Here is a 25190-nt window from a genome sequence, read left to right on the forward strand (position 1 = left end):
ATGGCTCTCCACTCCTCTCGTTCCCCTCTCTGCTCTCCTAGCATCTGCTGGAAGACTGTCATTTCAATACACCCACAAATCCACAGCTGTTGTGCAAACAACAAACGTCATCAACATCAAATTTTTCCGGTGAGGCTCAACTCAATCACAGAAATCTCAGAAATCTCATTCCCACTGGACGTGATAGCAGTTTCATTGATTTCATTATACTGTGAGCTTGATTGATATCCCACGCCTCTATGTCATACATCTTGTAGAATAATTCGAGGGTGAACAAATACCATGGCCTTTTTTTTGTTTTTGAATAATAAAAGTTAAAAATTTGCTTTATGAGTAGTTCGTGGGTCTTTCTCCATTCTGATTGTTTTACACTGTTCAATTCAACCAACAATATTTTTCTGCATTTCCTGCACTCATTTGAGATAAATTCCATTCTGCCACACATGCATGATATAGACTAATAATCTAGGTCTAATTTTTTACCAAAAATCGCATTTGTGATTTGACTTGCGATTTAGATCAAAACACTTTGGTGAACTGTTGGAATCATGGAAATAGTATGATTACTCTAATTCTATAGTTAGAATATATTAGTGGGCACTTGAATGCAGTGTTGTTTGACATGACAACGAATGAAAATGCCAGGGAGGAGTTATTGTGACACTGAAGGAACCAAAGTGTTGATAAGCCTTTCTTAGGGGACCCTATAATCTTTGGCTACATTTAATGTTTTCTCTTAGCTACTTCATGTAGCGAACATATTCATGCTTCACATAATCCTCTTTGATTTAGAAGATACTGTTGCACAAACAACATGCTGATTTAGGTCTACACCATCACTGGTAATATCAGGCTGTATAGCTAGTTACGTTTGTTCTTACTCAGTACATTTAATAGCTAGCTAGCCAGCTAACTAGCAATTAGCATTAGTGGCTAAGATGATTTAAGCCCAACTTGCGAAGAAAAGACAAACTAGCCATTTGCAGATGTAAGAAACACAAACGAATAGTGTAATTATAGAACACTAGTGGATTTATATTAAGAACGACTTATTACTCATCTCATATGTATATACAGTATTTTATACCATCTATTGCATCTTGCCTATGCCACTCTGCCATTGCTCATCCATATATTTATATGTAGATATTCTTAGTCCATTACTTCACTTAGATTTTTTTGTGTATTATATAGCTGCTGTGGAATTGTTAGATTACATGTTAGATATTGCTGCACTGCCGGAACTAGAAGCACAAGTATTTCACTACACTCGCAATAACATCTGCTAACCATGTGTATGTGGCCAATCAAATTCGATTTGATAAGGAAAGTGAAAACAGCATCGTTGTCATCAACATTGTTGCATGAGCTGCATTGACCATGCAGACTGTACGCAAGTGTCTCGTGGTCGAGGAACAACAAATGCGCTCCTTGAGTGACAGGGGGCGGAGCTAGGTCTGTGTGGAAAGCGGCACGGAGAGAGAGAGAGAGAGAGAGAGAGAGAGAGAGAGAGAGAGAGAGAGAGAGAGAGAGAGAGAGAGAGAGAGAGAGAGAGAGAGAGAGAGAGAGAGAGAGAGCAGAGAGAGATGACTCAAGTAGCGGAATAAACTATAAAAATGGACGTTACACACAGCGTATCGCATGTAACAAACCAAACATTCAAATACAGTTATAGAAGGTAAAGTAAAAACCCAACCTGGTCCGTGCATTAATAGCGGTATATTGTAAAATACGGTATACCGCCCAGCCCTACTCTGAACCCACAGTGCATTATGTTTCCAGAGGCTGCTGTAGTTAGCATAGAAACACAAGGGGGTTGTTGTTTCTGCAGTTTATTTCACAGTTTGTCTTAACAACATGAAGCTGATAGAACAGTGTGATAGCTGCTGATGTAGCCCCAGGGCAGACTCTGCATCCTACAAGGCTCTGTTGTGAAGGCTGTTGGGTACAACAGGGAGAAGAGAGGAGAGGAAAACCTTGGCTGTCTTTGAGAACAGGGGTGCTAAGGGCACAGACTAACTGTCAGGGATGAGTTTTGTTCCCCCTGCTACTAGCAGTGTTTCTGCGCAGTGTTCCTGCCTTAACAGTGGATCGATCCTACTTGAGATTCCTAGCACCGATCACCCACGTGGAGTCTACTGTATTATTAATATGACAACATTTTGTTCCATTTTCAGCAGCACTCCTCACTGAGGGCCAGAGGGGCAGAAGGCCCAAAGGGCCAGAGGGCCAAGGCTGCCATAGGAGTGACACATATGGGTGGATCCTCCCAGGGCAAATCTATATGCTCAGCGTAATGTTGCTGTGTGGACACAGGGCTTCAGAGAAACTCTCCTCCACTGCCTCCAACATCTCATCCTTGGACACCAGTTTTGCTCCAGGCACCTGCCTAGTGCCTACACACAAGTATACATATATACATGTATACACACGGTGTTAGTTCAACCTTCAGTCTCATCTGGCCCGCTGTTGTTTTTACCATGAATTCTAAAATGTATTCAGTCTGCCTGAGTTACAGAGCTACATTGGCCAGTGGCTATGTAATATGTATGCATAAGCATGTGTATACTGTAGAAGTGTGTGTGTGTGTGTGTGTGTGTGTGTGTGTGTGTGTGTGTGTGTGTGTGTGTGTGTGTGTGTGTGTGTGTGTGTGTGTGTGTGTGTGTGTGTGTGTGTGTATATATATATATATATATATATATATATATATATATATATATATATATATATATATATGACGGGGTGTTTGGGGAATCCATGTTCTAGGTCCAGACTTCAGGGAGAAGGAGAACTATGCACAGACTGGGGGAGGAGAGACAGAGAATTCACAGAGATATACAGCTACTGTTCTGTAACAGAATCATTAGGCCTAAATACAGCTACATGTGACTAACTGTAGAGAAAAGTGGGGTTCAGGTTGTAGAAAAATCTACCCAGACACAGGTCATGATGTAGTACCAGCCAGTGAGTGTGAGAGAGAGAGAAGAGAGAGAGAGATTAGGGTTGCCTGAAGGAGTCTAGCTGAAGCCTGAAGGAGTCTAGCTTTCCAGGACAAGGGTTGGGCATCCCTGAAATATAGAATATTTTAAAAAAGTGCCTTTGGAAAGTACTCAGACCCATTGACTATTTCCACATTTTGTTACATTACAGCCTTATTCTAAAATGGATTAAATAAAAAATCCTCAGCAATCTACACACAATACCCTATAATGACAAAGCAAAAACTGTTTTTTAGAAATGTTTGCAAATGTATTAAAAATAAATAACAGAAAAACCTTATTTACATAAGTATTCAGACACTTTGCTAAAAATCTAAATTGAGCTCAGGTGCAACCTGTTTCCATTGATCATCCTTGAGATGTTTCTACAACTTGATTGGAGTCCACCTGTGGTAAATTCAATTGATTGGACATGATTTGCTAATGCACACACCAGTCCATATAAGGTATAATATATAATTGACAGTGAATGTCAGAACAAAAACCAAGCAGCATTTGTTTGCAGCATTGAAGGCCCCCAAGAACACAGTGGCCTCCACCATTCTTAAATGGAAGTTTGGAACCACCAAGACTCTCCCTAAAGCTGGCTGCTCGGCCAAAATGAGCAATCGGGGGAGAAGGACCTTGTTCAAGGACGTGACCAAGAGTCCGATGGTCACTCTGACATAGCTCTAGAGTTCCTCTGTGGAGATGGGAGAACCTTCTAGAAGGATAACCATCTTTGCAGCACTATACCAATCAGGCCTTCATGTTAGAGTGGCCAGACGGAAGCCACTCTGGTCTGATGAAATCAAGATTGAACTCTTTGGACTGAACGCCAAGCATCATGTCTGGAGGAAACCTGGCACCATCCCTACAGTGAAACATGGTGGTGGCAGCATCATGCTGTGGGGATGTTTTTAAGCGGTAGGGACTGGGAGACTAGTCAGGATCGAGTAAAAGTTGACTGGAGCAAAGTACAGAGAGATCCTTGATGAAAACGTATTCCAGAGCGCTCAGGACCTCAGAATGGTGTGAAGGTTCACCTTCCAACAGGACTACAACCCTAAGCAGACAGCCAAGACAACGCAGGAGTGGCTTCGTAATGTCCTTGAGTGGCCCAGCCAGAGCCCGGACTTGAACCCGATCGAACATCTTTGGAGAAAACTGAAAAAAGCTGTGCAGTGACACTCCCCATCCGACCTGACAGATCTGCAGAGAAGAATGGGAGAAACTCCCCAAATACAGGTGTGCCAAGCTTGTAACGTCATACCCAAGAAGACTCGATGCTGTAATCGCTGACAAAAGTGCTTCAAGAATGTAATGAGTAAAGGGTCCGAATACTTATGTAAATGTGATTTTAGCTTGAATAAATTAGCAAACATTTCTAAACACCTGTTTTTGCTTTGTCATTATGGGGTATTGTGTGCAGATTGATGAGGGAAAAAAACTATTCAATACATTTTAGAATATGGTTGTGATGTAACAACATATGGAAAAAGTTGTTTTGTTAGGTTGCAGCCTTTTTGCTAATTAATTAAAAATAAAAACTGAAATATCACATTTAGAGATGTTTGACTGGGTTCCATGCTCTGGCTGGGCCACTCAAGGACATTGTCCTGGAGACTTGTCCTGGATAAACCTGAGCTCATTTTCGAGCCTCATAGCAAAGGGTCTGAATACTTATAATACATCTGTTTTTTATTTTTAATACATTTGCAAATATTTCTAAAAACGTTTTTCGCTTTGTCATTATGGGGTATTGTGTGTAGATTGATGAAAAAAATGTTTTAATACATTTTAGAATAAGGCAGCAAAGTAACAAAATGTGGAAAAAGTCAAGGGGTCTGAATAGTTTCCGAATGCACTGTATGTATGTAGAGTCGTGGCCCAAAGTTTTGAGAATGACACAAATATTAAATTCCACAAAGTTTGCTGCTTCAGTGTCTTTAAATATTTTTGTCAGTTGTTACTATGGAATACTGAAGTATAATTACAAGCATTTCATAAGTGTCAAAGGCTTTTATTGACAATTACATGAAGTTGATGCAAAGAGTCAATATTTGCAGTGTTGACCCTTCTTTTTCAAGACCTCTGCAATCTGCCCTGGTATGCTGTCAATTAACTTCTGGGCCACATCCAGACTGATGGCAGCCCATTCTTGCATAATCAATGCTTGGAGTTTGTCAGAATTTGTGTGGTTTGGTTTGTCCACCCTCCTCTTGAGGATTGACCACAAGTTCTCAATGGGATTAACTTCTCTAGGGTAGGGGGCAGCATTCGGAATTGTGGATGAAATGCATGCCCAAATTAAACTGCCTGTTTCTCGGGCCCAGAAGATATGATATGCATATAACTGGTAGATTTGGATAGGAAACACTCTAAAGTTTCCAAAACTGTTAAAATAGTGTCTGTGAGTTTAATAGAACTGATTTGGCAGGCAAAAACCTGAGAAGAATCCTTTCAGGAAGTAGTTTTATTTTGGTTTGTAGTTTTCTATTCAATGCCATTACAGTATCCCTTGACTTAGGACTCAACTTGCAGTTTCTATGCCTTCCACTAGATGTCAACAGTCTTTAGAAAGTGTTTCAGTCTTGTATTCTGAAAAATTCGACTTTGTAAAAATTCGTTCCCAAATTAAACTGCCTCGTACTCAATTCTTGCTCGTACAATATGCATATTATTATTACTATTGGATAGAAAACACTCTCTAGTTTCTAAAACCGTTTGAATTATTTCTCTGAGTGAAACAGAACTCATTCTGCAGCACATTTCCTGTCAGGGAGTGAGATTTCAGAAATCGAGGTCCCTGTTCTGAGGTCAGTTTATAAGTCCCCATGTAAGCCATCGGGCTACATGCACTGCATACGCCTTCCTCTAGATGTCAGTAAGCGGGGAGAATTTGAATGGAGTGGATTGCGCAATCTGGGGCCCTATATAAGACCGTGGAACGGAAGTACCGTTCTTTTCAACGGGGCGTCTGGCGCATCAGGGACATCACAATGGCCTCCTGCAAAGCTTTCGTTTTAGCAGTTCTGTATCTCCGGTCATGTTTTTATTCGTTATAGTTGTTAAAGACATCATAAGGTAGTTAATTTAAACCGACTTATAGCAGTTTATATCAGTTTATTGCGATTTTCCTGGATTTCTTTGTGATGCGCTTTCACGAGTTGGACACCTCTCCAGTGGGTGGCTATCGTTAGCTGCTTTTTCCACATGAGAAGAGGACATCTTTCAACCAAAAGACGATTGTTCTGGAGAAAGGACACCTTGCCCAAGATTCTGATGGAAGCTCGGCAAATAGTAAGCAATCTTTATGTTGTTAATTCGTATTTATGTTGACAAATGTCAAATAATAATTCCGCCATGAATTTTGGTGCGGTCTCGCTTTAGCGCACGCTGTATACTGAAGTAACATTAATTTTAAAAATGTAACACAGCGATTGCATTAAGAACTAATTTGTCTTTCATTTGCTGTCCAACTTGTATTTTTTAGTCAAGTTTATGAATAGTTTTCGATTAGAATAGGTGCCTCTCCAAGATGGCGCCGGACAGATTGCTTGGCCACTAATCACATTGTATAACCACGATTTGTGCCGCTAAATATGCACATTTTCGAACAAACTCTATATGCATTGTGTAATATGATGTTATAGGACTGTCATCTGAAGAATTCTGAGAAGGTTAGTGAAAAAATTAATATATTTTGGTGGTTTATACGTTATCGCTATATTTGGCTTGAATCAATGCTGTTGTGATGTTTGCTATTGTGGTAAGCTAATATAACGCTATATTGTGTTTTCGCTGTAAAACACTTAGAAAATCTGAAATATTGGCTGGATTCACAAGATCTGTGTCTTTCATTTGCTGTACGCTGTGTATTTTTAAGAAATGTTTTATGATGAGTAATTAGGTAATACACGATGGTCTCTGTAGTTATTCTAGTCGCTTTGGTGAGAGTTGTGATGGTGGCTGCAATGGTAAACTATGATTTATACCTGAAATATGCACATTTTTCTAACAAAACATATGCTATACAATAAATATGTTATCAGACTGTCATCTGATTAAGTTGTTTCTTGGTTAGTGGCTATTTATATCTTTATTTGGTCGAATTTGTGATAGCTACTGATGGAGTAAAAAAAATGGTGGAGTAAAAAAGTGGTGTCTTTTGCTAACGTGGTTAGCTAATAGATTTACATATTGTGTCTTCCCTGTAAAACATTTTAAAAATCAGAAATTATGGCTGGATTCACAAGATGTGTATCTTTCATTTGGTGTCTTGGACTTGTGATTTCATGAACATTTTATTATATGATATCCCTGTGGCTTTAGGCTAGGCTATGCTAGTCAGCTTTTTTGATGGGGGGGATCCCGGATCCGGGTTTGTGAGGCGTTAGAGGTTAAACCTATGTAAAATATGTTTTGTTTTCTGAATTTTTATAATGAGTATTTCTGTATTTGAATTTGGCGCCCAGCAGTTACACTGGCTGTTGAAGAGCTGGGACGCTACAGTCTCACGTGCCCAAGAGAGGTTAAGGTCTGGGGAGTTTCCTGGCCATGGACCCAAAATATCAATGTTTTGTTCCCCGAGCCACTTAGTTATCACTTTTGCCTTATGGCAATGTGCTCCATCATGCAGGAAAAGGCATTGTTCATCACAAAACTGTTCCTGGATGGTTGGGAGAAGTTGCTCTTGGAGGATGTGTTGGTACCAATCTTTATTCATGGGGGTGTTCTTAGGCAAAATTGTGACTGAGCCCACTCCCTTGGCTGAGAAGCAACCCCACACATGAATGGTCTCAGGATGCTTTACTGTTGGCGTGACACAGGACTGATGGTGGCGCTCACCTTGTCTTCTCCGTACAAGCTTTTTTCCGGATGCCCCAAATAATCGGAAAGGGGATTCATCAGAGAAAATGATTTTACCCCAGTAGTTCAATCCCTGTACCTTTTGCAGAATATCAATCTGTCCCTGAAGTTTTTCCTGGAAAGAAGTGGCTTCTTTGCTGAAGGCCATTCTCCAAAAGTCTTCGCCTCACTGTGCGTGCAGATGCACTCACATCTGCCTGCTGCCATTCCTGAGCAAGCTCTGTACTGGTGGTGCCCCGATCCCGCAGCTGAATCAACTTTAGGAGACGGTCCTAGCGCTTGCTGGACTTTCTTGGGCGCCCTGAAGCCTTCTTCACAACAATTGAACCGCTCTCCTTGAAGTTCTTGATGATCCGATACATGGTTGATTTAGGTGCAATCTTACTGGCAGCAATATCCTTGCCTGTGAAGCCCTTTTTGTGCAAAGCAATGATGACGGCACATGTTTCCTTGCAGGTAACCATGGTTGACAGAGGAAGAACAATGATTCCAAGCACCACCCTCCTTTTGAAGCTTCCAGTTTGTTATTCAAACTCAATCAGCATGACAGAGTGATCTCCAGCCGTGTCCTCGTCAACACTCACACCTGTGTTAACGAGAGAATCACTGACATGATGTCAGCTGGTCCTTTTGTGGCAGGGCTGAAATGCAGTGGAAATGTTTTTTGGGGATTCAGTTCATTTGCGGAGAGGGACTTTGCAATTAATTGCAATTCATCTGATCACTCTTCATAACATTCTGGAGTATATGCAAATTGCCATCATACAAACTGAGGCAGCAGACTTTGTGAAAATGTATATTTGTGTAATTCGCAAAACTTTTGGCCACGGCTGTATATATATATATATGTATATATATATATATATGTATATATATATATATATATATATATATATATATATATATATATATATATATATATATATATATATATAATAGAGAGAGAATATGAGCTCAGACATTTTTCTGCATGTTTTAAAAAAATAGATAGATTAAGAGTTAGACAAACTTGGATTTCTTGGCAGGGACATATACAGGATGCTACCCTAAACAACATAACCTTCACTCCAAATCAAAACTCCAAACCTACAACCTGATTTTGGATGGAATTACCTGGAATTTCCTGGAATGCTTCCTACACCGACGGGATATTATTCCCAAGCTATACAGCAAATGCTCTGTCAAACAAACAGAAACCTGAAAACACCATCCAACCTGGATCTGAGTGAGTAATGCTTAGTCTGAAGCTATTTTTTACTTTCAAACGCTAAGAAGAAAAATGCATTACAATGATTGATTTTACTTTATAAGGATGAATGCTAAGGCTACCAAGCTTGCTAGGAAAAAGAGATACAACTTAAATTAGCACTGACTTGTGATGCGAAAGGTGTCAAAGCCCTTGAGCCCAACAATGGCAGGAGAGCACCAACCAAATGGAGAGGCCTTAGAAGCACCCTCCTGCTCTTCAGAGGTAATACAAATACAGTACCCTGTGTATGTAAAGAATAATAAGACATGAAAAGAGTACAAAATGAAGCTCCTTACGGAAAATCAAGAGACACTTTTTGATGACTATTATAAAAATGGGAACAAAAGCAACCTTATCTTCCACACAGACCATCCCCTGGCATGGCACAGTGCTATATTAACACACTACCCCTCAGGATACTAGACAACGAGGACTCTGAGTCATCTAATATAAATCTTTGTAAGTCTGGAACAGTATTGGTACAGGGCAACCGCAAACAGTTTCAGCTGGACTTTCACGTAATCAAAGAAATAGCTCAGCAGGAGAAGCTCTCCCATGAGAAAGATACCCCCACCGAGAGCGGATCAGACCGGATCTCTTCATTACATAAGCCCACAGATGAGCAACCCCAAGCGGAAAGTCAGCCTCCCAGCACAGAATACCACTCCCTCATTGAAATGAGGAATACATTCACCCAGCTGGAGGTAAGGCAGGTGGAGCTGGAACAGCAGGTGATTACATTCCAGTCAGAACAGACCCAGAAAACAGTCCAGCACAACAACACCCCCTTAACTAGACCTGGAGAACTGGAGGGGGAGAGAGTCAGAAGTTTACATACACTTTAGCCAAATACATTTAATCTCAGTTGTTCACAATTCCTGACATTTAATCAGAGTAAAAACTCCCTGTCTTAGGTCAGTTAGGTTCACCACTTTATTTTAAGAATGTGAAATGTCAGAATAATAGTAGAGAGAATGATTTATTTCAGCTTTTATTTCTTTCATCACATTCCCATTGGGTCAGAAGTTTACATACACTCAATTAGTATTTGGTAGCATTGCCTTTAAATTGTTTAACTTGGGTCAAACATTTCAGGTAGCCTTCCACAAGCTTCCCAAAATAAGTTGGTGAAATTTTGGCCCATTTCTCCTGACAGAGCTGGTGTAACTGAATCAGGTGGGTAGGCCTCCTTGAACGCACACGCTTTTTCAGTTCTGCCCACAAATAGAATATAGGATTGAGGTCAGGGCTTTGTGATGGCCACTCCAATACCTTGACTTTGTTTTCCTTAAGCCATTTTGCCACAACTTTGGAAGTATGCTTGGGGTCATTGTCCATTTGGAAGACCCATTTGCGACAAAGTTTTAACTTCCTGACTGATGTCTTGAGATGTTGATTCAATATATCCACATAATTTTCCTGCCTCATGCCATCTATTTTGTGAAGTGCACCAGTCCCTCCTGCAGCAAAGCACCCCACAACATGATGCTGCCACCCCATGCTTCACGGTTGGGATGGTGTTCTTCGGCTTGCAAGGCTCCCCCTTTTTCATCCAAACATAACGATAGTCATTATGGCCAAACAGTTCTATTTATGTTTCATCAGACCAGAGATAATTTCTCCAAAAAGTACGATCTTTGTCCCCATGTGCAGTTGCAAACCGTAGTCTGGCTTTTTTATGGCGGTTTTGGAGCAGTCGCTTCAAGGTGTAGACTTGGCAGAATCTAAACAGTATATTTGATCTCTGCTTCCCTATCAATCTAAAAATGTCAAATATAAAACCAAAGAAAATGAACAACAATGACAAATGGTTTGATGAAGAATACAAAAACCTAAGAAAGAAATCGAGAAACATGTCCAACCAAAAACATAGAGACCCATAAAACCTGAGTCTACGCCTTCACTATGGTGAATCACTAAAACAATACAGAAATACACTACTGAAAAATAAGTAACAGCACGTCAGAAATCAGCTCAACATAATTGAAGAATCCATAGACTAACCACATCTGGGAAAATCAGAAAACACTAAACAAACAACAACAAGAATAGTTATCTTTCCAAAAAGGAGATGTATGGGTAAACCACTTCTCCATTCTTTTTGGCTCTATAACAAAGAACAAACAGCAAAAACATATATATGATCAAATACAAATCTTAGAATCAACTATTAAAGACTACAACAACCCACTGGATTCTCCAATTACCTTGAATGAACTACAGGACAAAATAAAAACCATCCAACCCAAAATGGCCTGTGGTGTTGATGGTATCCTCAATGAAATGATAAAATATACAGACAACAAATTCCAATTGGCTATACTTAAACTCTTTAACATCATCATTAGCTCTGGCATCTTCCCCAATATTTGGAACCAAGGACTGATCACCCCAATCCACAAAAGTGGAGACAAATTTGACCCCAATAACTACCGTGGGATATGAGTCAACAGCAACCTTGGGAAAATCCTTTGCATTATCATTAACAAAAGACTTGTACATTTCCTCAGTGAAAACAATGTACTGAGCAAATGTCAAATTGGCTTTTTACCAAAGTATTGTACGACAGACCACATATTCACTCTGCACACCCTAATTGACAAACAAACAAACCAAATCAAAGGCAAAGTCTTCTCATGCTTTGTTGATTTCAAAAAAGACTTTGACTCAATTTGGCATGAGGGTTTCAAATCAAATCAAAGTTTATTTGTCACGTGCGCCGAATTCAACAGGTGTAGTGCTTACTTAGGAAGGTGTAGTGGTTACCGACCATTTCGAATCCCACCATACCTTCTCCGCAATGCAATCTGGTTTCAGAACTGGTCATGGGTGCACCTCAGCTACGCTCAAGGTCCTAAACGATATCTTAACCACCATCGATAAGAAACAATACTGTGCAGCTGTATTCATTGACCTGGCCAAGGCTTTCGACTCTGTCAATCACCACATCCTCATCGGCAGACTCGATAGCCTTGGTATCTCAAATGATTGCCTCACCTGGTTCACCAACTACTTCTCTGATAGAGTTCAGTGTGTCAAATCGGAGGGCCTGTTGTCCGGGCCTCTGGCAGTCTCTATGGGGGTGCCACAGTGTTCAATTCTTGGACCGACTCTCTTCTCTGTATACATCAATGTTGTCGCTCTTGCTGCTGGTGAGTCTCTGATCCACCTCTACGCAGACGACACCATTCTGTATACTTCTGGCCCTTCTTTGAACACTGTGTTAACAACCCTCCAGATGAGCTTCAATGCCATTCAACTCTCCTTCCGTAGCCTCCAATTGCTCTTAAATACAAGTAAAACTAAATGCATGCTCTTCAACCGAATGCTGCCTGCACCTGCCCGCCCCTCCAACATCACTACTCTGGACGGTTCTGACTTAGAATATGTGGACAACTACAAATACCTAGGTGTCTGGTTAGACTGCAAACTCTCCTTCCAGACTCACATCAAACATCTCCAATCCAAAGTTAAATCTAGAATTGGCTTCCTAGTTCGCAACAAAGCATCCTTCACTCATGCTGCCAAACATACCCTTGTAAAACTGACCATCCTACCGATCCTCGACTTCGGCGATGTCCTTTACAAAATAGCCTCCAATACTCTACTTACTAAATTGGATGCAGTCTATCACAGTGCTATCCGTTTTGTCACCAAAGCCCCATATACTACCCACCACTGCGACCTGTACGCTGTCGTTGGCTGGCCCTCGCTTCATACTCGTCGCCAAACCCACTGGCTCCAGGTCATCTAAAAGACCCTGCTAGGTAAAGTCCCCCCTTATCTTAGCTCGCTGGTCACCATAGCAGCACCCACCTGTAGCACGCGCTCCAGCAGGTATATCTCTCTGGTCACCCCCAAAACCAATTCTTCCTTTGGCCGCCTCTCCTTCCAGTTCTCTGCTGCCAATGATTGGAACGAACTACAAAAATCTCTGAAACTGGACACACTTATCTCCCTCACTAGCTTTAAGCACCAGCTGTCAGAGCAGCTCACAGATTACTGCACCTGTACATAGCCCATCTATAATTTATGCCAAACAACTACCTCTCCCCCTACTGTATTTATTTATTTATTTATTTTGCTGGTGGGTGCTGCTATGGTGTCGTCCTATACAGAATGGACGACACCATTCTGTATACTTCTGGCCCTTCTTTGGACACTGTGTTAACAACCCTCCAGATGAGCTTCAATGCCATTCAACTCTCCTTCCGTAGCCTCCAATTGCTCTTAAATACAAGTAAAACTAAATGCATGCTCTTCAACCGAATGCTGCCTGCACCTGCCCGCCCCTCCAACATCACTACTCTGGACGGTTCTGACTTAGAATATGTGGACAACTACAAATACCTAGGTGTCTGGTTAGACTGCAAACTCTCCTTCCAGACTCACATCAAACATCTCCAATCCAAAGTTAAATCTAGAATTGGCTTCCTAGTTCGCAACAAAGCATCCTTCACTCATGCTGCCAAACATACCCTTGTAAAACTGACCATCCTACCGATCCTCGACTTCGGCGATGTCCTTTACAAAATAGCCTCCAATACCCTACTTACTAAATTGGATGCAGTCTATCACAGTGCTATCCGTTTTGTCACCAAAGCCCCATATACTACCCACCACTGCGACCTGTACGCTGTCGTTGGCTGGCCCTCGCTTCATACTCGTCGCCAAACCCACTGGCTCCAGGTCATCTAAAAGACCCTGCTAGGTAAAGTCGCCCCTTATCTTAGCTCGCTGGTCACCATAGCAGCACCCACCTGTAGCACGCGCTCCAGCAGGTATATCTCTCTGGTCACCCCCAAAACCAATTCTTCCTTTGGCCGCCTCTCCTTCCAGTTCTCTGCTGCCAATGACTGGAACGAACTACAAAAATCTCTGAAACTGGAAACACTTATCTCCCTCACTAGCTTTAAGCACCAGCTGTCAGAGCAGCTCACAGATTACTGCACCTGTACATAGCCCATCTATAATTTATGCCAAACAACTACCTCTCCCCCTACTGTATTTATTCATTTATTTATTTTGCTCCTTTGCACCCCATTATTTCTATCTCTACTTTGCACATTCTTCCACTGCAAATCTACCATTCCAGTGTTTTACTTGCTATATTGTATTTACTTCGCCACCATGGCCTTTTATTGCCTTACCTCCCTTAGCTTATTTGCTCACATTGTATATAGACTTATTTTTCTACTGTATTATTGACTGTATGTTTGTTTTACTCCATGTGTAACTCTGTGTTGTTGTATGTGTCGAACTGCTTTCCTTTATCTTGACCAGGTCGCAATTGTAAATGAAAACTTGTTCTCAACTTGCCTACCTGGTTAAATAAAGGTGAAATAAAAATAAAAATAAACTTACAGGCTCTAACCAATAGTGCAAAAAGGTATTAGGTGAACAATAGGTTTTTAAAGAAATAAAACAACAGTAAAAAGACAGGCTATATACAGTAGCGAGGCTATAAAAGTAGCAAGGCTACATACAGACACCGGTTAGTCAGGCTGATTGAGGGACTGTGTGTACTGCTATACAAATTGATGGAAAGTTGTGTTGGGGAAAAACATACAACAATTTAAAATCCATGTACACAAACAACAAGTCTGCGGGTAAAATTGGTGAAAAAACACACACATTTCTTTCCACAGGGCCGTGGGGTGAGACAGGGATGCATCTTAAGCCCCATCCCCAACATATACACTACCGGTCAAAAGTTTTAGAACACCTACTCATTCAAAGGTTTTTCTTTATTTTTAAAACTATGAAATAACACCTACGGAATCATGTAGTAACCTGTTTTTTTTTTAACAAATCACAATATATTTATATTTCAGATTCTTCAAATAGCCACCATTTGCCTTGATGACAGCTTTGCACACTCTTGGCATTCTCGCAACCACCTTCACCTGGAATGCTTTTCCAACAGTCTTGAAGGAGTTCCCACATATGCTGAGCACTTGTTGGCTGCTTTTCCTTTACTCTGCGGTCCGACTCATCCCAAACCATCTCAGTTTGGTTGAGGTCGGGGGATTGTGGAGGACAGATAATCTAATGCAGCACTCCATTACTCTCCTTCTTGGTAAAATAGCCCTTACACAGCCTGGAGGTGTGTTGGGTCATTGTCCTGTTGAAAAACAAATGCTAGTCCCACTAAGCCCAAACCAGAATGGGATGGCGTATCACTGCAGAATGCTGTGGTAGCCATGCTGGTTAAGTGTGCCTTGAATTCTAAATAAATCAGTGTCACCAGCAAAGCACCCCCACACCATAACACCTCCTCCTCCATGCTTTATGGTGGGAAATACACTTGCAGAGATCATTCGTTCACCCACACAGCGTCTCACAAAGACAGTGATTGGAACCAAAAATCTCAAATTTGAACTCCAGACCAAAGGACGTATTCCACCGGTCTAATGTCCATTGCTCGTGTTTCTTGGTCCAAGCAAGTATCTTCTTTTATTCGTATCCTTTAGTAGTGGTTTGTTTGCAGTAATTCGACCATGAAGGCCTGATTCACACAGTCTCCTCTGAACAGTTGATGTTGAGATGTGTATGTTACTTGAACTCTGTGAAGCATTTATTTGGGCTGCAATTTCTGAGGCTGGAAACTCTAATGAACTTATTGTAACGGCATTCCTCCTCCTCTTCATACGAAGAGGAGGAGTAGTGATTTGACCAAAGTGCAGCGGGGTGTGAATTCATAATGATTTAATTAACAAGACAAAGATGAAACGAAATACACTTTAGAAATACAAAATAACAAAACGAACTAAACAGACCTAAACTTACGAACTTACATGAAACGAAGAACACACGAACAGGAACAAACAAAACCGAAAACAGTCCCGTGTAGCGTAACATAACGACACTGACACAGGAGACAATCACCCACCAACAAACAGTGAGAACAACCTACCTTAATATGACTCTCAATCAGAGGAAACGTCAAACACCTGCCTCTAATTGAGAGCCATACCAGGCAACCCAAAACCAACATAGAAACAGAAAACATAGACTGCCCACCCAAAACTCACGCCCTGACCAATAAACACATACCAAACAACAGAAAACAGGTCAGGAACGTGACAGAACCCCCCCCTCAAGGTGCGAACTCCGGGCGCACCCCTACAACTCAAGGGGAGGGTCTGGGTGGGCATCTGTCCGCGGTGGCGGCTCCGGCGGTGGACGAGGACACCACTCCACCACTGTCTTTGTCCCCCTCCTTAGCGTCCTTTGAGTGGCGACCCTCGCCCCCGACCATGGTCCAGGAACCTTCACTAAGGCCCCTCCTACATAGAGGAGACAGCTCAGGACAGAGAGGTAGCTCAGGACAGAGAGGTAGCTCAGGACAGAGAGGTAGCTCAGGACAGAGAGGTAGCTCAGGACAGAGAGGTAGCTCAGGACAGAGAGGTAGCTCCGGACAGAGAGGTAGCTTAGGACAGAGGGACAACTCTGTACTAATGGCAGCTCCGGACTGAGTGGCAGCTCCGGACTGGGTGGCAGCTCCGGACTGGGTGGCAGCTCCGGACTGGGTGGCAGCTCATGACTGGAGGGCAGCTCATGACTGGGTGGCAGCTCATGACTGGAGGGCAGCTCATGACTGGAGGGCAGCTCATGACTGTAGGGCAGCTCATGACTGTAGGGCAGCTCATGACTGTAGGGCAGCTCATGACTGGAGGGCAGCTCATGACTGGAGGGCAGCTCATGACTGGAGGGCAGCTCATGACTGGAGGGCAGCTCATGACTGAAGGGCAGCTCGTGCCTGAAGGGCAGCTCATGACTGAAGGGCAGCTCATGACTGTAGGGCAGCTCATGACTGTAGGGCAGCTCCTGACTGTAGGGCAGCTCCTGACTGGCTGGCGGCTCTGGCAGCTCCTGACTGTCTGGCGGTTCTGGCAGCTCCTGACTGGCTGGCGGTTCTGGCAGCTCCTGACTGGCTGGCGGCTCTGGCAGCTCCTGACTGGCTGGCGGCTCTGGCAGCTCCTGACTGGCTGGCGGCTCTGGCAGCTCCTGACTGGCTGGCGGCTCTGGCAGCTCCTGACTGGCTGGCGGCTCTGGCAGCTCCTGACTGACAGACGGCTCTAGCGGCTCCTGACTGACGGACGGCTCTAATGGCTCGGGACAGACGGGCGGCTCTAATGGCTCGTGGCAGACGGATGGCTCAGAAGGCGCTGGGCAGACGGATGGCTCAGAAGGCGCTGGGCAGACGGATGGCTCAGAAGGCGCTGGGCAGACGGATGGCTCAGAAGGCGCTGGGCAGACAGATGGCTCAGACGGCGCTGGGCAGACAGATGGCTCAGACGGCACTGGGCAGACGGATGGCTCAGATGGCACTGGGCAGACGGATGGCTCAGACGGAGCTGGGCAGACAGGCAGTGCAGAAGGCGTTGGGCAGACGGCCGACTCTGACCCGCTGAGGCGCACAGTAGGCCTGGTGCGTGGTGCCGGAACTGGTGGTACCGGACTGGAGACACGCACCTTAAGGCTAGTGCGGGGAGCAGGAACAGGGCACACTGGACTCTCGATGCGCACTATAGGCTTGCTGCGTGGTGCCGAAACTGGAGGCACTGGGCTGGAGACACGCACCACAGGGAGAGTGCGTGGAGGAGGAACAGTGCGTACAGGGCTCTGAGGACGCACATGAGGCTTGGTGCGTGGTGCAGGCACTGGTGGTACTGAGCTGGGGCGGGAAGGTGGCGCCGGATATACCGGACCGTGTAGGCGTACTGGCTCCCTTGAGCACTGAGCCTGCCCAACCTTACCTGGTTGCATGCTCCCCGTAGCCCGTCCAGTGCGGGGAGGTGGAATAACCCGCACTGGGCTGTGTTGGCGAACCGGGGACACCATGCGTAAGGCTGGTGCCATGTACACCGGCCCGAGGAGACGTACTGGAGGCCAGATATGTTGAGCCGGCTTCATGGCACTTGGCTCAATGCTCACTCTAGCCCGGCTAGTGCGGGGAGGTGGAATAACCCGCACCGGGCTATGAACACGTACAGGAGACACCATGCGCTCTACTGCGTAACACGGTGTCTGCCCGTACTCTCGTTCTCCACGGTAAGCCCGGGAAGTTGGCGCAGGTCTCCTACCTGACTTCGCCACACTACCCTTTAGCCCCCCCCCCCCCAATAAATTTTTGGGTTGTACTTGCGGGCCTCCAGCCTTGCTTCCGTGCTGCCTCCTCATATCGTCGCCTCTCCGCTTTAGATGCCTCCAGCTCCGCCTTGGGACGGCGACACTCCTCTGGCTCTGCCCAGGGTCCTTCTCCGTCCAGAATCTCTTCCCATGTCCAATCCTCCTTGACCCACTGCTGCTGTCGTTGCTGTCCGTTAACCCGCTGCTTGATCTGGGTTTGGGTGGGTGATTCTGTAACGGCATTCCTCCTCCTCTTCATACGAAGAGGAGGAGTAGTGATTTGACCAAAGTGCAGCGGGGTGTGAATTCATAATGATTTAATTAACAAGACAAAGACGAAACGAAATACACTTTAGAAATACAAAATAACAAAACGAACTAAACAGACCTAAACTTACGAACTTACATGAAACGAAGAACACACGAACAGGAACAAACAAAACCAAAAACAGTCCCGTGTAGCGTAACATAACGACACTGACACAGGAGACAATCACCCACCAACAAAGTGAGAACAACCTACCTTAATATGACTCTCAATCAGAGGAAACGTCAAACACCTGCCTCTAATTGAGAGCCATACCAGGCAACCCAAAACCAACATAGAAACAGAAAACATAGACTGCCCACCCAAAACTCACGCCCTGACCAATAAACACATACCAAACAACAGAAAACAGGTCAGGAACGTGACACTTATCCTCTGCAGCAGAGGTAACTCTGGGTCTTCCAAACCTGTGGTGGTCCTCGTGAGAGTCAGTTTCATCATAGCACTTGATGGTTTTTGCGACTGCAATTGAAGAAACGTTAAAAGTTTTTGAAATATTCCGTATTGACTGACCTTCATGTCTTAAAGTAATGATGGACTGTCATTTCTGTTTTCTAATTTGAGCTGTTCTTGCCATAATATGGACTTGGTCTTTTACCAAAAATAGGTATATGTTCTGTATACCACCCTTACCTTGTCAAAACACAACTTATTGGCACAAATGCATTAAGAAGGAAATAAATTCCACAAACTAACTTAACAAGACACACCTGTTAATTGAAATTCATTCCAGGTGACTACCTCATGAAGCTGGTTGAGAGAAGCCAATAGTGTACAAAGCTGTCATCAAGGCAAAGGGTGGGTATTTGAAAAATCTCAAATAAAAAATATAATTTGATTTGTTTTTTAGTTACTACATAATTACATATGTGTTATTTCATAGTTTTGATGTCTTCACTATTATTCAATAATGTAGAAAATAGTACAAATCTAGAAAAACCCTTGAATGAGTAGATGTTCTAAAACTTTTAACCGGTAGTGGATGTCAATGAATTGGCGAGGGCACTAGAACAGTTTGCAGCACACGGCCTCACTCTACTAGAATCTGAAGTCAAATGTCTACTGTTTGCTGATTATCTGGTGCTTCTGTCACCAACCAAGGAGGGCTTACAGCAGCACCTAGATCTTCTGCACAGCTTCAGCCAGACCTGTGCCCTGACAGTAAATCTCAGTAAGACCAAAATAATGGTGTTCCAAAAAAGGTCCAGTCGCCAGGACCACAAATACAAATTTCATTTAGACACCGTTGCTCTAGAGCACAAAAAAAACTATTCATACCTTGGCCTAAACATCATCCCCACAGGTAACTTCCACAAAGCTGTGAACAATCTGAGAGACAAGGCAAGAAGGGCCTTCGATGCCATCAAAAGGAACATAAAATTCGACATACCAATTAGGGTCTGGTTACAGAACCGATTCAGGTCTGGGGTCTGGGGTCTGGGGCCTGCTCACCAACCAAGAATTCACAAAATGGCACAAACACCAAATTGAGACTCTGCATGCAGAATTCTGCAAACATATCCTCCGTGTACAATGTAAAACACCAAATAATGCATGGAGAGCAGAATTAGGCTGCTACCCGCTAATGATAACAATCCAGAAAAGAGCCGTTACATTCTAGAACCACATAAAAGGAAGCTGATGAACCTAGAGAAGAATCCCCTAAGCAAGCTGGTCCTGGGGCTCTGTTCACAAACAGACCCCACAGATCCCCAGGACAGCAACACAATTAGACGCAAACAAATCATGAGAAAACAAAAATATAATTACTTGACACATTGGAAAGAATTAACAAAAAATCTGAGCAAACTAGAATGCTATTTGGCCCTAAAACAGAGAGTACACAGCAGCAGAATACCTGACCACTGTGACTGACCCAAACTTAAGGAAAGCTTTGACTATGCACAGACTCAGTGCATAGTCAATAGCTTTGCCTTGCTATTGAGAAAGGCCGCCGTTGGCAGACCTGGCTCTCAAGAGAAGACAGGCTATATGCACACTGCACACAAAATGAAGTGGAAACTGAGCTGCACTTCCTAACCTGACAAATATATGACCATATTAGAGACACATATTTCCCTCAGATTACACAGATCCACAAAGAATTCGAAAAGAAACCCAATTTTGATAAACTCCCATATCTACTGGGTGAAATACAGTGTGCCATCACAGCAATATTTGTGACCTGTTGCGACAAGAAAAGGGCAACCAGTGAAGAACAAACACCATTGTAAATACAACCCATAATTGTGTTTATTTATTTTCCCTTTTGTACTTTAACCATTTGCACATCGTTATAACACTGTATATATACATAATATGACATTTGAAATGTCTTTATTATTTTTGAACTTCTGTGAGTGTAATGCTTACTATTCATTTTTATTGTTTATTTCACTTTTTATATTATCTACTTCACTTGCTTTGTCAATGTTAACATATGTTTCCCATGCCAATAAAGCCCCTTGAATTGAGAGAGAGAGAGAGAGAGAGAGATGTTTGGGTGGTAGAGAATAGAGATACACCCAGACACACAACGTGATGGAGCACCAGCCAGTGTGTTTACACATTAATAATTCAAATCATTATTTTAATATCAACAACTGGGAAGGCTTGGCTGCTCATGCACACACATACATACAGTACACACGCAGAATAAGGTATACTACCATTCATTGATTTCTGAAAAACTATTCCAAGGGCACTCACCTTGGGTGGCTATGAAGTGGTTTGATCGCTGGTACCCCTGTGAAAAAAAGAGAGAAAGAGATGGAGGTAAAAAGAAAGAGAGCGAAAGAGAGAGAGTTGAACATCAGAGTAACACAGTGTAAACACCAGTCCCTGGAGTCACTATAAAGAACCAACACCACCCCCTTCCTCAGTCTCCTCTCCTCTCTTATTTTTGATCTGGTATTGAATGACATTGAATATGTAGTGAAGCTTGCATTGTATTCATCTTCCACCTAGATATAATAACAAGTGGTTTTCATAGTTTAATGTTTTCATATTGTAAAGGTTGGACTGTTGGATTACAGGGAGTTAAAGGAGATTTCTCTACAGCGGCCATAACTGTCTAGAGAGAGGGACCGTCATTTTCTCATTGGGCAGCTTCCTCCTACCAATTATTTTTTGTTTTGTTCAGGCAGCATTTTGACATGATCTGTTCAGGTATAAAGCAATAATAAAGTACACAAGGTTCCTTCAAAAGTGAAATTATAATGCTTTCATTTCAGCAAATTGACACTGACTGATCTGTCATTGTCTGTTCTCCTGGGGGGGGGGGGTGCTAACTCAGCACTCTGAGCAAGACAAATTAATCAGCCCTGAGTATGGTGTGTTTGTGAGAGAGAGAGAGAGAGAGAGAGAGAGAGAGAGAGAGAGAGAGAGAGAGAGAGAAGAATATAAAGCAAGACAAATCCTCCAGCCCTGGGCATGGTCCCCTCATCACTCTTGGCTATAAGGGAATACACACACACACACACACACACACACACACACACACACACACACACACACACACACACACACACACACACACACACACACACACACACACACACACACACACACACACACACACACACAACTCATTCCATTCCATAAGTGCCATGCCACACAGAGAGGACAGGAGATGGATGACAATCGCCATGCTAGAGTGCAGTGACCCCATTCCCATCCTTCCCATGATCCTCTCTGCTTCACTGTGTGTGTGTGCTTCCTGTCTGTCACCTAGGCAACCACCATCTTCCGCCTACAGCGAGCAGACAGCATCACATCAAGCAGTGTGAAATTCAAAATGGAGGAAAAAGAACTCTCATGCTCCCCACCACACTTAAACCATGACAAAACCAATCACATCACAGCGTCGCAACATGATGAGATGAAAAGCAAGTTGCCACAAGATGGAAAGCCAAGAAGAAAGCCAATACAAAGTTGGCAATCCCTCCCTTTACATGTTCTCTTCTTTCACAGGAAGTTGGACCCCCTTCAAACCAATCTAGTTTGACCCAGCTAGATAGCCCGCCATGTGGTTGAAGATTAGCCCAAATGCTGTATGACAATCTATGTATGAGAAACATCCAACAGAATGTGATACAGGGGCAGAAAACAGGTTGAAAACAGTGATGTTATGTTCCGGCTCTGGCAGTGCAGTGTTTCCTGTGAAGCCCTTCGCTGTGTCTCATCTGAGCTGAGCAGTGTTGTAAAGTACTTAAGAAAAAATACTTGAAAGTAATACTTAAGTCGTTTTTGGGGGGTATCTGTACTTTACTTTAATATATATATTTTTGACAACTTTTACTTTTACTTCACTACATTCCTAAAGAAAAATATGTACTTTTTACTCCATACATTTTCCCTGACACCCAAAAGTACTCGTTACATTTTGAATGCTTAGCAGGACAGGAAAATTGTCTAATTCACACACTTATCAAGAGAACATCAATGGTCATTCCCCACTTTTACTTGAGTCATTTTCTATTAAGGTATCTTTACTTTTACTCAAGTATGACAATTGGGTACTTTTTCCACCACTGGAGCTGAGTGTGTGTATCTGTCCTGGCTTTGGCCCTGCATGATTTATCTGCATGGATCTCTACTGCCTTCAGGGCATATCTGAGCTCTAGCCAAAAGTAATTAACTATATAGGGAATAGACTGAGACCTTTGAGGCTCTGGCCAAAAGTAGCGCACTGTATAGGTAATAGGGGGGCATTTAGGATTCACCCTTAGACTGTGCTCTTCCCATTGGTTCCTTTGTGCGATTTCTGATGGGGGACAGGTGTAATATATAATACAAAGTTCTAACGGCTGGTTCTGTCTATTGGGACAGACTTGCCTGCAGTAAGACATGCTTTGTGTCATCTCTGCTGTGATGGGGGACAGACAAACCTCATACAAATCCTTTACTCTAAGTGAGTCTAGTCTGGCTGCAGATGAGAGTGAGTGTAGTGGTGTAGCAGAGCAGGTTCGGCTAAATTAAACTCTGGGGAGCAGCTGGTGCCTAGGGCTGGGGGGGGGGGGGGTTCATAGACAGAGAGATTAGAAAGTGGTGGAGCGATGGAAAGGGGGAAGGAAGTAAGGGGGTACGCAGAGGGCACAGGGTGAGCGGGAAGATAGATGGAAAAGAAAGAGAAGAAGTAGTACTTACTTCCCTGTTTATCCGGATCTAAGAGGTCCCAGAGGTTAAGAAAAGAGGGAAGGAGAAAGAGAGAAAGAAGGAAGGAAGGAAGCAAGGAAAAATAAACAAATTATTGAGATTAAAGAACAGGGGGATGAGAGAGAGCGAGAGAGAGAGAGAGAGAGAGAGAGAGATAGAGAGAGAGAGAGAGATTGTTTCATCATGCCTCACACACTGTTGCCATGGCAAAGAGGTAGAAACCAAAGTTTTTTTCTTGAACTTCCTGTAGTTGTTGTGGTCATGGAACACTAAGTGAACAAAACATACTATACTTTTACTACGACCCAACCCTCCTCCTATCTAGTCAAGCCCAAGCCCCACCATCCATGAAAACAGTTAGGTTAACCCAAATCAGAGCCAGACAATGTGCTGCTTTTCCATTAAACCTTTCTGAAGATGGCGGAACGGCAGTGGACCCTTAATTCCACCCCTCATCTCTCCAGTCACCCCTCCATTCTTCCCTTTCTCCTACTCACAGGAATAATTTAGTATGGCGTCTGGTGGTGGGTTAGCCTAGCGGGAAGGCTAGTCAGGGGTCCTGCCACAACATGCAGACAGTGGTGTAGACAGCCCTAACAATGTCACAGGTTTCCTCCCAAGGCCCATATGCTAATGAAACTTTCAGGTAGAGCTAGAGGAGGGTGAACGGAGAATGGAACCAGTGTGCTCACAAAGGGCAAGAGGGGGTGAACGGGCGGAACACTCTCCATGATCTCCAACACAAACACATTGTCCTTCCCTTCCACCTCAACCTGCTGAGTCAGCGCTCATTTGACCTTTTATTTTCTGTCAATTTTAGCTTTTCTATTCTGTCCATTTGACTTATTCTTATATTCTCCATTTCTTTGAGCGAAGGGAGAAGAATGCAGGCGAACCCTGTACACTCTTTCCTGCTCTCATTGAGCACTTCACTGAACGACTGTGTTCAACAAAATAAATAATTGCTAAGAGGTTTTTGTGAATGTCACCTTTACATAACCTGTACTGCGTGCGTATTAAGCAACGCCTCCACATATGCACACACACACACACACACACACACACACACACACACACACACACACACACACACACACACACACACACACACACACACACACACACACACACACACACACACACACACACACACACACACACTCACTGCTTGGCCCTAGCTCAAGCACACGAAGTGTATATCCCTCCAACACTAGCTACAGTACTAGCTGTTCAGCTAGTGTCTGGGATTAGGTATGAACTGGTACTGGGCTTGGCTATGCCTTCCTGGATGAGGCTCACTGGAGCTGAACAGTTGAGATCACAACTAACTGAATGCCAGATGAACAGGATCAGGCATTTGATATCATCAGACAGACAGAGCGAGTCACCGCTCGGAGTCGACTTAGGAGAGCTTTTGGACGAGTCGTCAGCCGTCACAGAGGACACAGAGACTCCTAGCTTATAGGATATT

At 43.4% G+C, this 25190-nt stretch overlaps 1 protein-coding gene across 1 annotated transcript in view; it reads right to left on the reverse strand.

The window, feature by feature from the left end:
* LOC120022285 (receptor-type tyrosine-protein phosphatase U-like) overlaps positions 1–25190 on the reverse strand; it is a 139766-nt gene that overhangs the window by 19456 nt on the left and 95120 nt on the right. The window contains exon 20 of the mRNA XM_038966186.1: positions 21272–21308. Within this exon, the coding sequence (XP_038822114.1) occupies positions 21272–21308 (37 nt within the window). The remainder of the gene's footprint in view (positions 1–21271; positions 21309–25190) is intronic.

This window comes from Salvelinus namaycush, chromosome 27, assembly GCF_016432855.1.
Source record: "Salvelinus namaycush isolate Seneca chromosome 27, SaNama_1.0, whole genome shotgun sequence".
NCBI classification, from domain to species: domain Eukaryota; kingdom Metazoa; phylum Chordata; class Actinopteri; order Salmoniformes; family Salmonidae; genus Salvelinus; species Salvelinus namaycush.